Below are 14,387 nucleotides of genomic sequence, written 5' to 3'. Positions count from 1 at the left end.
CCTTAAAAATGACATTTAGTTCTTTTTGCAAGCTTTCAGATGGAACACTAGCCCAAATTGATTTCACAGGAAAAGAGCTTCAATTCTTGGATGACAAATTTATGAGCTAGATGATCAGAGTTTACATTACCTATCAGCTATATGGGTGTAAAGTAGTTATAGCTGATCTAACGCGCTCACTGGAGAATTAAGTACATGTGCTCAAAATGAGCGTTACAACTAACATGTAGTAGAGCTAGGGGTAGTATTAACCTAGAATCACATGTTAGATGCCTTTGCAAATCGTGAGAATCTTGAGAATTTGTCATTCAGAAGAACCTCTGGGTTTCCTTCTTCAACCTAAAATTTTGGAGAAAAAATGAGTTAGATAACATGTTATACTAGAAGAGCATCTTAGCAAATGCAAAACCATGCTGCAGATGACCTGATATTTGCCGTGATGTAACCACATGTTTTCTTTAACCTCCCTAATTTACATTATCTGGTACTTGGTGAAGAGTTATTATAATTTATAACATCTATGCTAATGCTATGACTTCTGTGTTAAGCTAATTCGGTAATTCCTAAGAAAGTAAATTTTCCTTGCTTTCCCGTCTTGTAGAAAAGAAGCATAAGCACAATTGCACCACTTACCAGTGTGCCTTGATCGAGAACTAGAATATTGTCCATCTTCATCACTGTTGAAATTCGATGTGCTATCGTCAGAACTGTCATGCCTTGGCATTCAGCACAAATAGTATTTTGCAACAAGGAGGCTGTCTGATTGTCAACATTAGCTGTGCATTCATCAAGACAAAGTATCTGCATGATTATTAAAAAAACTTCTTTAACTTCTTTGATCAATTATGACACATTCTGCATGTAAAACATAAAATCTGATACAAGCTTTTGAAGCTTTTGCTGCTCATAAAAACTGACAAAGTACTGTTCAAATCGTAATGTAGTATACCTTGGATGATTTAAGGATAGCACGGGCAAGACATAGGAGTTGTCTCTGCCCTACTGAAAAGGATGCACCACTTTCTTTCACATGGATGTCAAGTCCGCCAATCAATTCAATCTCTGCCTTCATATGGCATTTATCAAGAGCTTCCCATATCCTGGTATCTGTTGTTCTATTAAAAGGATCTAGATTTTCCCTATCATGAACATTTTTCATTAGAAATATTAGAGTTCTGAATATATGATGTTTATCTGTGTTTCGCCCAATCTTTCTGGGCATGAAAATTGATTGACATGAGAAGACAGAAGGGAGACTAGTAGTTACCTCAAAGACCCGTTGAACAAAAAGGGGCTCTGTGGGACTACTGCAAAATGCCCACGAAGATCTCGGACAGCAAGTTTGGCCACGTCAAAGCCATCTACTAAGATGTGGCCATTACAAATTGGAACTAAACGGAAAAGTGCATTCAGTATACTGGATTTGCCTGCGCCAGTCCTTCCAATTATTCCAACCTAATTCGTAAACCAGAGAAAAGTCAGAAAAGGGTAAAGTATATTCAATATAGTGTAATTCCTATGCAATTCCCCAGTAAGTCCAAGCTAATAAGCCAGGGACAGATCTATTGATGACTCCATAAATGATTCAACGAGAATGCACTGGTAGCATCATACCTGCATGCCTGATGAAATAACGAATGACACATCATTCAAAGCCGGTGGTAAATCTTCCTTGTACCTTAGAGTAACATGCTTGAACTCAATTTTCCCTTCTGTTGGCCAGCTATTGTGGGGAGATTCCGATCCATGAAGTTCTTCTTGAGGTATGCCAACATACTGCCAGAATTGTGAAATTATTAGAATGATAGACAATGAAAGTTGAAGTTCAATTTTATGGATCCTGTTTTTACCTCAACAACCCTCTCAACAGAAATCATTTCCTTTTCTGTCTCTGTAAAGGTGGTTAAGAAGCCATTCAACAATGATACAACAGGTGCTGCATATGACAGCGCCAGGCCCACCTGCAGTGTATATTTATGCTTATTTTTTAGGTACTTGGAACATATCGAGATAATCATAAAATAAGTGGATGTATATAAACTTACCAATCCAGGAGTACCGAAATTAATAACAGATTTGCTATTGAAGCCAACAACGGCCATCATGGCGATGAACAGAATGATAAATCCTGCCAATAACTAAAGTAGTTTGCTGGTCACTGCTGTGTTTATGCTATGTACTTTACTGATGGAGAAAATATCTTGATTCCATTGTAGATGGTGAATTAGTGATGCCATCATCATCGACAAAGAATCATACCTGGAGTCTCAGTGAGAGCCACAGGCCAGCAATCAGTTCACAGTAGGATGTTTTCTGGTATAGTGTCACATGTTGCATGAATTTCTCTAAGAAGAAACCCTGTATGTTATACTACCACAGTTAGTATCCCAAACAAACCGTGCCAGTGATAGCAACTAGCGAGCAATGTTATAACAGCCAATCTTGTATGTAAATGCTCCGGCATACTTAATTCATTTTGAACAAAATCTAAGTTCGGCTGACATACTTCCTTTTGAAATGCTCTTATTGTTGATGAACCATCAAGTGTCTCTGTGAAAGATGAATAGATTGGTGAACGAGCAACACTGTCAAGTCGTCTTACTTCACGTGACGTAGACCTATAATAGAACTGCACAGATTGTTAGTTTGTCTCTAGAAATAGAACATAAAACACATATAGGGAAATAAATGATATCAACTATAGTACAATTAAGAATCACACACTACACTGTAAATGGATTTAGGTTCAGAAGATTGAGATACCACACTTGTGCACTACGGCACGTTAGCTTCCTGCAATCTAGAAACACATTCGTTAATGTTATGCCGCAGAACTTGTTATCAACTTCTCGTCAGAGCCGAATCAATTATTATAACTAAATGAAACGCGTCTAGAATATTGGGAGAATGTGCAAGGACCACACCCTTATAACAGGTTACAGAAAAACAAGGATAAACCTTTTGATCAAAAAGAAAAAGAAAAGGGTAACACCGATAAAACCATTTGCATTAAAAATAGTACTAATTACCAGGGCAAAGAAATTAATGCTACAGTATGGTATCATGGATATAAGTAGGCTCTGTTTCTTTCAGCTTAAAATTTATTATAATCTAGATTATTGAGTCAGATTACTATAAACTAGATTGTTATAATCTGTAGTAGAATAAGCTGTGAGTTGTTTTTTTCCTAGATTATTAGAGCCTAGATTATTGGATTTGCAAGTCTAAAGAGGAAGTGAGGTGGCATGGTGGGTATTTTTTCACTCAATAATCTAGAAAAATCTCACCTAAATAAGCTTATTAGATTATAATAAGCTGGACTTTAGATTATAATAAGCTAATTTAATAAGTTGTCTGTTTCTTTTAACTTACTCCTAATAATCTGAATTATAATAATCCTAAGCTAAAAAAAACATGGGCGTACTCTACAGACTGACAGGCTCAACACATAATCCCTTAAGCAAACTGCCTTGTTAAGAAAGGAGAGAACATGTACCTGAACTTTGCTGTAGATAAGCCAGAGAGGAACTAAGATCAGTAAGAACGAAACCTGTGTAGGAACGTTACAAGAATGAAATGTTAAGTAAATTAGTTTCTTTGATTACATGATTAGCCCCTATACAGCAAACATGTTTCCATATTTACCTGCGAATAAGACAAAACAACCAGAGTACCCAGCAAGCTGAAGAAGTTTGCCACGAATATATTGAGGATAAACGGAAGAGAATCATCAACAGCATATAGGTCTGACGATAATCTGGAATTTGGTAAATCAGGGGTCATTTCTAAACCGTTGGATCTTACTGATGATAACAGAGTACTAACCTGTTTAGTATCCTGCCACTAGGATTTTGGTCAAAAAATGAAACTGGTGCACCGATTAGATTATCGATAATATCAGCATGGATTTGAATTGCTGCAGAGAGACCACCATATGCAAAAGAGAATGCCCTTCCCAATGTGAAGAAAGAGTTGAATATGCCAAAAGTACCAAGGATAATCTGCATCGATCAAAACCTGACTCAGAATAAATGGACATTGGATTGTGATATCTATTGATCTGCACTTAAATGGAGATCAAGCTTACCAGATAAAATACTGTGTGTGAGGTACCTGTGCTCGTATCGACCCAGTAAGTTAACCAAAGATCATTGCCATTACGAGATGCTTGCATTAAGAATGCACTTAGACATATCACAAATGCAATTAACCATCCCATGAATGCTGCATACTTTCTGCAAAGCAGAAAAAACATTTTGGTTTCACATAGTAACGAGACTACGGAACTTCTATTATTCAACCTAGGTTATAGAAACTTCTTTTATTCAATGCAATAAATCACTAGTTGCAGTGTTGCACAAAATAACTTACTTGTACACACTAAGCTCTACCATGCCTTCTTTCCTGGCCTCTAAAGAATTCTGATCTCTTTGTTCCTCGTGATCAACTACTGAATCATCATCGATCAAAGCATTACTCTGAAATTCATAGGTGATGCTCACTCCTTTGTTTTTCTCAGAAAATGTTGATGAGACAGCCTTTGAACTCTCTGGCTTAGCGATTGTTGAGTATGGAGTTGCTAAGAAAGATTCCAACGTCCCAGACCACTTAACAAGCCCGTTAGCCATGACCACTATCATATCTGCTGCACGAATGGCCTGAAGAACAAGGAAGGCTCAGTTCTTTAGTGGTCCACTGGTCGTAACTATGTCTGGGCGAGATTTAATAAACATTACCTGAAGATTGTGGGTACTTAATAGCCGTGTTTTTTGCTTCATTTGGGGCCCCATAATGGCTTTCTCCAAGATATATGAAGCAACTTGTGAGTCAACTGAACTAAGTACATCATCAAACAAGTATACATCAGAGTCATGATACAAAGCCCTGCAAGGGTAACGACGTAGTGTCAGCAAAAATACTTTTGGACATTCCCACGTAACTGCTGCACAACATTGCTGAGTATGTTCTATCTTTTCCAAAAAGAATATATATATTTGACCTTGCTAATGCTAAACGAGCTCTTTGTCCACCAGATAAGTTAAGGCCTTTCTCTCCAATATGTGACATATCTCCCCTGACCATTGCTGAGATATCAATATCAAGAGTGCAAGCATGTATAACTTCTTCATACCTGTATGAACATTGAAACACATGATGCTGATTAAAAATGCAAATTAATAGATACAGGTGATTTCAGGTTTTGGAAAAGCACAACCTTAACAAAACAAAGTGATTTAAACAAGAAAAGTTACCTCCTCGGATCAAATTCTTTTCCAAGCAAAATATTATCTTGTAATGAACCAGACAGTATCCAAGGTACCTACAAAACATCAGCAACATGCTTTACAAAGTTGAACTACAAAGCTCAAGGAATTCCCAAATCAAGAACAACCTGTGGTACATATGCAATTGAACCATAGGAGGTAACGGAACCACTGGTGACACTAATTTCTCCAATGATAGAGTTCAGCAAAGATGATTTGCCAGAACCAACCTGCAAGTGGACATGATATATTTCCTCAATTAACTGAAGAAAACTACAATGGCTGTCAACAAGTATTTATAAAAGAAAGAGTATTTATATCCCTCATGCAAAACTAAGGTGCCTCAAAGTCAGCCTTTTAAATGTTCCGCAGCATTGACAAAGTCAAATTCATGGAATGGCATTAGAAGAGGGAAACTACGGAATGGCATACCATTTCAGAATGGGATAGGCCTGATACCCAGTACCAGGTCTGATACACATGTGTATCAGGTTTGATACCTAGGTATCGATATCATTTTGTAGCATTTCTGTTAGAAGAATACCAAAGAGACAGTAAAAGTTGAGAGCGAGAGATAAATAGGAACCTTGGACACTTAAGAAAAAGTTTCACTGGTTAACAGCAAAATGAGATACCCAATTTCACCAATTGAATGAGAAAACAGTGTATTATCTCAATAAAAAATGCACTCTAGTAGGAAAATAAAATGTTGTGTATTAAAAAAAACATACCTCTCCTATGATTGCAACGAAAATTCCTTTCTGTAGCTCCAGACATATGTCTCTCAGAATCATGCTCGACTCAACAGTCGAACTAGACCAAGAGCAACAAACATCACAAAGGATGACAGCCATAGCATCGACATTTGTATCAGTATTTTGATGCTTTAAAAGATCAGCTGGGGCAGTAATCACGGAAGAATACTTCTCTGGACTGGATAAGTACTTGCTCAGCCTTCTGCTAGAGATAACAGCCTACATTAATACCAGAGAATACAGATATGGTAAGCAGTGTTACAGTTACTGCTAGCATAATAATAACAGAAAGTGACTGTCGGACTTACATCAATCATTCCATTAATAACCCATGGAAATGAGTTTAAGGGTGATATTAATGTGTTGAACAGTGCAACACAAGTGAAGACCTGTAAGAAGGAATACATGTATCAGAAGGAATTTCTGTTGCCCTCCGTGTATGTGTCCAAATATATGATTCAAGATATTGAATTACCGTGGCAGCATCCAGTGAGTGGCCCATTATAGCAAATATGGAAAAAGTGGAAAGGGAGAACAATGTTGGCGTGGTTGCCCAGAAATACACACACCATGCGTCCAGATATTTTCGAGTCTTCTCAGGAAAGAGGAGACACTTGTGAGTTCCAAATCTAAAGGAATAGCTTATTAAAGGAAAATTGATAATGATAAGTTGCACACCGCAAGATGCTTCACTTCTAATTCTCTTCTTTCCACCAAACGTTGAGTGAATAACTTCTCCCAGCTGTACATCTTCACTGTTCTGATATGTGCTAACAGTTCTCCTGCACAACTTATCCTGTTCGTGGAAAAATATCAATTGTGTCTAATTAGTCAATTTTGCATAAATCCATCAAATTTCGTGATTCCTTTCTTATTATTAAATTTTTACAGTAATTTATGCCAATTAAATTGAAGTATATATATATCTCATGGTGATATGCCAACAGAAAGAAGAGAACTGTACAACATAATAGCCTCACCTCTCATCTTTATGTTTCATCATCTTTTCTGTCGCATGAGCAATTCTTGTAGAAATCCATTTGTTCACTGTGCATGTACAGCATTTGTTACAAGAAAATGATAAAATTAATATTTTTGGGGGAGTATTTTCTTGTATAATTAATACTTCAAGGTTATACTCCTAATATATCAAAACAATATGAGTATAATCTTGGAGTATTGACTATATCAAAACATTTTTTGGGATAGTGTACTATATATTTTGTCGTAAAGTAACCAGATTAGCTCTAATATGCACACATACATTATTTGATTTAGCATTGGATCATGTATCCTTAATATATTCCAAACAAAAGAGATATGAATGAAGAGACCAACGCATGGCATGCACATAAAGGTATAATGCATGACCTGGCAAACCTCTCCAAATGCACAGAACCAAAGAAATTAAGCATTACCTGGTATTAGTATGATTGTTATTGCCAATCCAGATAAAAATGCATAGTTGACTTGAGTATACAATAGATAGAGAGCAACTCCTATCTGCAATGGCAAACTAAGCAGACACCAAACCATGTAAATCATCAAATGATGTTCTAATTCCTTAATATACAAACATTAGATAAATAAAAAGGATACCTCCAAGCATCGTGAAGGCTGTTACACAAATTTATTGTGCGGTCAGAATCAACAGACATGAAGGTCTGAATCTCTCCTTCAGAAAACCTAGAACGCTCAGATAGACTGAGACATAGGCACTGTTTTTAAGGTCCATCCAAATTTTAAAAAGAACAAATATAAGTAACACAAAAATTAAGCTTGAAGTTTAGAATCAAAAGTGTTACAAAATTCGAGTCTTCAGCGTTGAACTGGAACAAGAGGGCACAGCAGTCATAGAATATATATGTTGCTGCAGTTACTATTAAATATTGTCTAGTGTATTAATGTGGCATAACATCTTAAGATAATAATTCGTATGACTCTTAATGGAATAACCAGTGCATAACTCCATATGCAATATTGCTAGGGGTGCAATTAGATGCTACATTGTGGTATTACCAAAGAACAAGAATAGCAATGCTTAAGAAAAAGCCAACTAGTTTATGTTCATGACCATTATCTCCTTATAGTTCCATTTGTTTATGCAAGATGCTGCCTGTTTGATCCCTCTTCTAATACAAAAGGTGTAAAACTTTTGTACATTGTCAAAAAGGGTAATTACAACGGAAATAGAAAGGACAAGTTTGAATTACTTGACGTTTTGTTTTCAGAAAAAAGTACAGGATAACATTGACAGGTAAAGAATAGGAACGGCCGTACCTTCCGATAAATTATTCCCATGATGCTTGATCGTAACATCAACTTTAGCTTAGCTAGACGAAAGGAGTACTGGCTATCTAAAAATGATCTAATGGATGTGAAAAAGAATGTAAAACACAAATGATTTATGAAGCGATACATAACTGAAAAACATACCTTTTAATTAAAAAAATTGTTCATTAAAAAGCCAAAAGCAATTCATTTTGTGCCAATGTTTAGCATGCTCAACTCCAATGGGTTAATGAGGATTCAAGCATACCTTGTAAAAGCCACCTTTATTACTACTGTGAATGCATTATCTTTTCAGGTGATTATGAACAGGAAACCAATTTAGGTAGTAACACTAACAAGTAACACATGTGCAGATGACATGATACAGTTATACAACATCCTTAAGAAATGGGCGGAAGCGGGGTTTTTTGGATGCCACGAGTAGTCCGTTACCCCTTCTCGTATAGAGTTTAACCTGGTCTAACCGGGCTCAGCAACCTCTGTTGAGATCTTGTAAACTCGTTGTAATGCCTTCCCTCTTAATGAAATTGGTTTAACCCGGTCTGGGTTTTCCAGGCAAAAAAAAAATCCTTAAGAAGATACTAACACAACGGAACCAGTTTACACCTATCAATTAACCTGTCTGTGGCTAGAGTTATGGGATTTGCAAAATTTTTAGTCAAAGTTTAATTTCATTCAAAAATAATAACTTAAGTTCAGATTTACCGGAAACAAAATTTCAATTCATAAAGCTGACCAGAACTAGAGTTGAAGCACCAAAATAAATCATAATGCAATATTCTTGCAGTTTCACTTAAACATCATAACTCAACGCTGTATACTCAACGCTGTATATTACATTATTATCAAAGACTTCAAGTTCAGATATTATGTCTAGACATTAAATACTAAAGGACTCAAAAAAAAGGATGTTTCAGCAGTATCTAAGTTTGAGGGAAATGGCAAGAATATATCCATGTGCTCCATGGTTATCCAGAAGCAAAACTTATTTCTTGTGACAAGACTTACTTAATAATGGAAGTCAACCCTAGGAAAATGGCAAGAATATATCCATCTGCGCTACTAGAACCTGAAAAATGTAGAAAGAAAGATGCAGATTGGTGAATTAAAGTTGCTGAAAATTAAGCAGCACAAATAAACGAGCAAAGTAGATGCTACTTCGATAAGAAGCTTTAATCAAATATCCTGTTTCTTTACAAGAAGTCCTCTATCTCTATGTACATATTATGGATTCGATAGTTCAAATATACAAACTGTTTATACAACAACTATCAGCAGAGTTCTAAAACTTGAAATTGGTCTTTGGTTTGCCTGACACAGACCATGTGAAGCAAACTAAAGGAAAACTACAATAAACCATACATACTGCTATTTTTTAGTGCCAAAGTTGAATATAGTGGCTTTTTAAAATATATATATAAATATAGTAGTTATTGCCTGCAAACAATAAGACCTGTAGCCTTCTACAAACATGATACCTTGTTGAAGAAATTTTATAAACTTGTTGAGTAAAAGTGGGCTAACAAAACCCATGCTATCATTTATCATCTGCAATGAATAGGAAAATATGTGTTAGAGAATAAATATAGTCTGCACCTGTGTGGACTTGCCCATATGATCATGTGTTTGCAAACAAGGTTTTATGCCAAGTGACAAACTGACAATAACACCTTTATTAACATTCATTACACAAAAATGGAATGTCTGAAGTTCGAACAAAGTTTACTAACTGCCTTTTCCTGACCTGCTAGCAACATATTATGTCTGCTAAAGCATGTAGGGAAAAAGTCCATCTAACCGATTAATGCATGATTTTTTTAGTTAATCTGGTCAGAGAGGCAACATTGTTCAAAGGTGATATAAAAGAGATCATATACTATTTTATCATGAATTCCTAGCCCTATTTGTGAAAGTAGAATCCCACACTTCAATTCATTTTTATATATAGGCAACTTCAGTTTATATCTAATAACATGCATTTACTATACCCAACCTCCTCAGTATTAAGGACAAAAGGTACCTTTAACAGTCCCAAACGCAAGTAAGTCCATCCATAAGCATAATACATGGCTCTAAGTAGAGATGAATCAGCATGATGATGTTGATGTTCAACATTCCATGAAGACAGAAGTTTCTCATAACAGGAAGAAGCTCTAAGCTCAACAGGCAATTCAAGTAGATCAGTGAAATCAAGTTGCCTTGTGATACCAATGTCCATCATTGGATTAACGAACTTGAAGGTCATCAACTCCCAGATACTTTGGCTATTTTCCTGAGAGGATAAAGTGTATAAAAATTCCAAATTTAAATAGTTTAATTTGGTCCATAGAAAGGAAATGAATACTATAACAGAAGAGCACAAATGTTCAAATTTAAAACAATCAAATTAGAACAACATGTTTACAGTTTTGAATTAAAGTCAGCAGGAACACAGGACCATTTATTTGATTCCACTATTTCCTCCATGCTGAAACAAAAATGTACAACCTACCAAAAAATTGTATGCTGTGGGCTTTGCGATCGTAATTTCCAGAAATTGGTGATCTAGCATTTGCACTTAAACATGGCTGCCATTTGTATCACACAAATAACATTCAACAGACGTATTAAAAATCATGCACTTCCCATGGCAAGAAACTCAGGTTTACTTCACAAAATTAGACAAGATTGCTGTAGGAACAGCATAAACGTATGATCTGGGCAGAAGGGTGAGACTGCACTTGCATAGAAAAAACAAAAAATAGGTCATTAAAAAAAATAACATACCAAGTTTTTCGCTTCAGCCTCAGCTTTTTCATCATCTGGAACAAGGGGTGCTTCAATAGAGTTCACTTCCCTGAAATACCATGGAGTTAGAAGCATCTTTAGAGAAATTGTGAGGAACATGATGATTAACAATGAGATATATAACAAAGGAAACAAAAGATAGCTAGGATGTTATTCCTGGAACAACTAAGTCTGATGTGCACAGATTAAAGGTAAAAACATGAACAGATGCAACAGGATTCATGGTTCCAAAGAAACAGCTTCGTCTATAGTTGACTTTGCCTTGTTGCAGCGACTCCATATGCATGATACAAAGTGGCACATGAGTTCACTAATAAAACCTATGAATCAAAAGTTGCATAGCCGACATATATGTCTAGCTCCCCAGTATAACTTCTAAACCCAGTCTATGTCCAATTAACGTTTAACCTGCTACCTCTCCATAAACAGCAGAAATTTTTAATCTGTTACACCATGATTACCCAAAGTTCAAATTGACAATTGATGTCTGAAGGGGGTACTACTTTTGCAGTTGCTAAAAAATGTGCAGAGGAATAATTTAAAAGGATTACTTAATTGTCAATGAATTTATGAGAAATCCACTGTTGACTCACTGACATGGTGGGCCAGGGACCCACAGCCTACATGTCACTGACAAAAATAAGTGGCATATAAAGAATAAAATCAAATACCTTTTATTGTGTGTTCGATCCACTACAGTAGACACAATTACAAAGAGTCCAAATACAATTGCCATAGAGAATGACATGATCTCTTTAATATATACCACTGCCTGTAAGGAATTCCAAAATAAAACTGTGTATTAGATGTTTCTATTGAACATTTGTTCCATGCCAATTCTTGTGTAATTTGCAGTAGTCAAGTTAAACACTAGGATGAGCACAAAGTATATCATAAAACAGCACAAATTGTATATTTGTGTCATAATTCATATTGATGCAAAGCATTGCATAAAGTAAAGGAATCCATATCATAGAATAACAAAATACCTTTAATCCTGTAAGCTTGTATTGCAAATGAGGTATCTGAAGAAGAATCTTCAAAATCCAGCAGAAACACATGATTGGGTTGTAGAATACAAACCAAGGTCCATAGGCTGAGACAAGACCTACAACCATCTATTCAAAGACACAAACTATAATGGTTTTTGTTCAATAATTGGTATGACTGGAAAGAGAGAGCACAACCTTCACAATAATGGAATTCTTACCCATGCGAGAAACTGGGAGCACCTGAAGAATGATTCGTAGTTTGCAACATCTTTCCCATCGATTTTGTTCTTTATAAGCCCGGTTATTTCGAGAAATGAAAGGCAGATTGCAAAACCAGGCACACCAAAAACAAACAACTTCTCGAGAAAACCTTTCCTGACATTCTATGGCAATAGGAAAATTATTATATCAGAAGGACTCAGTAAAAGAAGTGGACAGCATAAATTAAATCAGGATTCTACTTATCAAGATTCAGTAACATGGTAATATTTGGACCTTCTTGGTGCCACTGTTATTTTCAAGAAAAAAGAATAATTAATTGATGTTTCCAACAGAGACCAAGAAAACAAACTAGTTTGCTGAAACTAAAGCAAACCCAATTGCTGGAGTATTCAATAAAAGGATCTCTACCGCTATTTAATTTAGTAGACGTGTACCCCTGTGTCTACCACTTCTATGTGTGGAAAACAATTACATTATGCTTAAGTCATGCTATCCTAGCAAATCATACCATTAGTTGCGAGTATGAATAGCTCCAGCTCCAAATATCCCGGTTATGATCTCAACCATATCTAATGTTGAACCTGTTGCTTAATGCCGTCATTCCAAAAACCAAAACCATCAGCAATGCAACCATGAAAGCTCCATCTAAATGAAATACCAATATCAATTCACATCCAGCATGTGAGACATATGCTCATATACTGCAACCTTATCTACGAAACAAACATTTGTTTGACTAGTTCACACTTCAGATACCTAACAAAAGAAATTGCACCAAACACGCGAACAATTTGTTGGAATGCCAATGCCTCACTAATGCTAGTGATCACTTGATATTATCCAACATCCCTACACAATTGTACTCTTGAACTTAGCTTTCCATAAACACTGTGAGTTCAAAAACCAATGATGCATTTCCTTCCCACGCCTGCCTTTGTACTCGTGAACTTCGCTTTCAATAAACAGAGCAACAGCTAGTACCTCAGTTCTCCGCGCGTTCCTCCCGGTGATGAAGAGCACAACGGCAGCACCCGCAGCAACCACATTTCCACCGAATCCCAACACCGTAAAATGTTAAGGAATAAACCACAAAAGCAAAAACGCGACGAAGCGCGATCACCGGCCACGGCAGGGACGACGACCACGAACTCTACCAAATTTCACGAGGGAGACAAGGATATAAATCGGAGAAACACGGGGCGAAGCGCCTCCCGTCCCACGCCTGCACCAAAAAATCGCTTCCAATGAGAACAGAAAAACAAAAGCTCCTCTCTCATTGGACGCAGCTCCAGCGTTCGACGCCGATGACGAGGAAGCGGGGGTTAGGAGGGTTTTAGAACCTCACCGCGGGATCGCCGGGGCAGACGACATCCATCTGCGCGGCGGAGCCCACCCGACGCCGCCGCCGCCGAGCGCCGCGGCTCCTCGCTCGCTCCACCTGACTGACCCGAGCGCGTCGTCGCCGTCGCCCTCACCTCGCCGACGCCGTCTCCGCTCTGCCACTCGCGGCGCTTCTCCCTCCTTTTCCACGCCTCCACCTCGCCGCCCTCGCATGATGAGCCCGGCATTGACCTGCGGGGCCCACATACCAACGTCCACGTGGAGGGCGGGTACGGCCGAGCCGACGTGGGAAAACGATCGAACGCGAAAGGGGCGCTTTCCTTTCCGGCCCGGGCGAAAAGCGCGCGCGTGGAGGATCGCCCACTGACAGGCTGGGCCCGCGTGCGCTGGGCCCACGAGTCAGCGTCCGAAGGCGGAATCTCAGAATGGATCGCACCGAGAGATGGGCGTGCGCCGCGCGCAGTGGAGTTGCTTTTTTTATTTTTTTTGCAGTTGCTTTTTGGGCTTTTTGGACTGTTAACTAACGTGGCGCGCACGTAGTTCAATAAAGATTCCCCCGCATGGCCCAGATCGAATTGTTTTCCATGCGAGCGATGGGCTGGATTGACACCGCGTTTGGGCCGAGAGATTTATGGGCTTACAAGGCCCATCAAAGGCGGCTCTGTGAACTGTTCTTTGTTGGGCTGGCCCACATGTGCCTTCTGCTTGCTACACATACTTAAGAAAAATTCTTA

At 37.8% G+C, this 14,387-nt stretch overlaps 1 protein-coding gene and 1 long non-coding RNA gene across 2 annotated transcripts; one reads left to right on the top strand and one right to left on the bottom strand.

Moving 5' to 3' along the window:
- Positions 1 to 10: 10 nt before the first annotated feature.
- On the bottom strand, positions 11 to 13,843 carry LOC102700530 (ABC transporter C family member 13). The gene is made up of 36 exons (XM_015838637.2): positions 13,658 to 13,843; positions 13,494 to 13,534; positions 13,294 to 13,378; positions 12,309 to 12,473; positions 12,088 to 12,216; positions 11,770 to 11,870; positions 11,078 to 11,147; positions 10,332 to 10,583; positions 9,790 to 9,859; positions 9,320 to 9,380; positions 8,300 to 8,387; positions 7,619 to 7,737; positions 7,438 to 7,535; positions 7,000 to 7,066; positions 6,698 to 6,815; positions 6,495 to 6,611; positions 6,328 to 6,408; positions 5,996 to 6,238; positions 5,393 to 5,494; positions 5,253 to 5,320; positions 5,000 to 5,131; positions 4,737 to 4,884; positions 4,372 to 4,658; positions 4,088 to 4,235; positions 3,826 to 4,001; positions 3,646 to 3,757; positions 3,497 to 3,550; positions 2,507 to 2,629; positions 2,260 to 2,358; positions 2,046 to 2,138; positions 1,851 to 1,961; positions 1,615 to 1,776; positions 1,268 to 1,455; positions 950 to 1,139; positions 634 to 801; positions 11 to 339 (listed from the first exon to the last, which is right to left on the bottom strand). The coding sequence occupies exons 1-36, from the start codon at positions 13,685 to 13,687 to the stop codon at positions 259 to 261; spliced, it is 4,377 nt and encodes a 1,458-aa protein (XP_015694123.1). The 5' UTR covers positions 13,688 to 13,843; the 3' UTR covers positions 11 to 258.
- On the top strand, positions 1,902 to 2,485 carry LOC107304484. The gene is made up of 2 exons (XR_001550558.2): positions 1,902 to 1,991; positions 2,217 to 2,485. It is a non-coding gene; the product is annotated as an uncharacterized LOC107304484 (long non-coding RNA).
- Positions 13,844 to 14,387: the final 544 nt, after the last annotated feature.

Source organism: Oryza brachyantha, chromosome 6 (assembly GCF_000231095.2).
Source record: "Oryza brachyantha chromosome 6, ObraRS2, whole genome shotgun sequence".
NCBI classification, from domain to species: Eukaryota; Viridiplantae; Streptophyta; class Magnoliopsida; order Poales; family Poaceae; genus Oryza; species Oryza brachyantha.
The sequence above is the reverse complement of the archived record's forward strand: the minus strand, read 5'-3'. Positions and strand labels throughout refer to the sequence as shown.

What these genes read in the sequence shown, in the direction of transcription:
- LOC102700530 (XM_015838637.2), bottom strand. Translation starts at nt 13,687, where the DNA reads ATGGATGTCGTCTGCCCCGGCGATCCCGCG. An exon ending in TAAGTACCCACAATCTTCAG is followed by an intron (nt 4,659 to 4,736) that starts GTAATGTTTATT and finishes CTTGTTCTTCAG; the next exon opens with GCCATTCGTGCAGCAGATAT. An exon ending in GTAGAGCTTAGTGTGTACAA is followed by an intron (nt 4,236 to 4,371) that starts GTAAGTTATTTT and finishes TCTGCTTTGCAG; the next exon opens with AAAGTATGCAGCATTCATGG.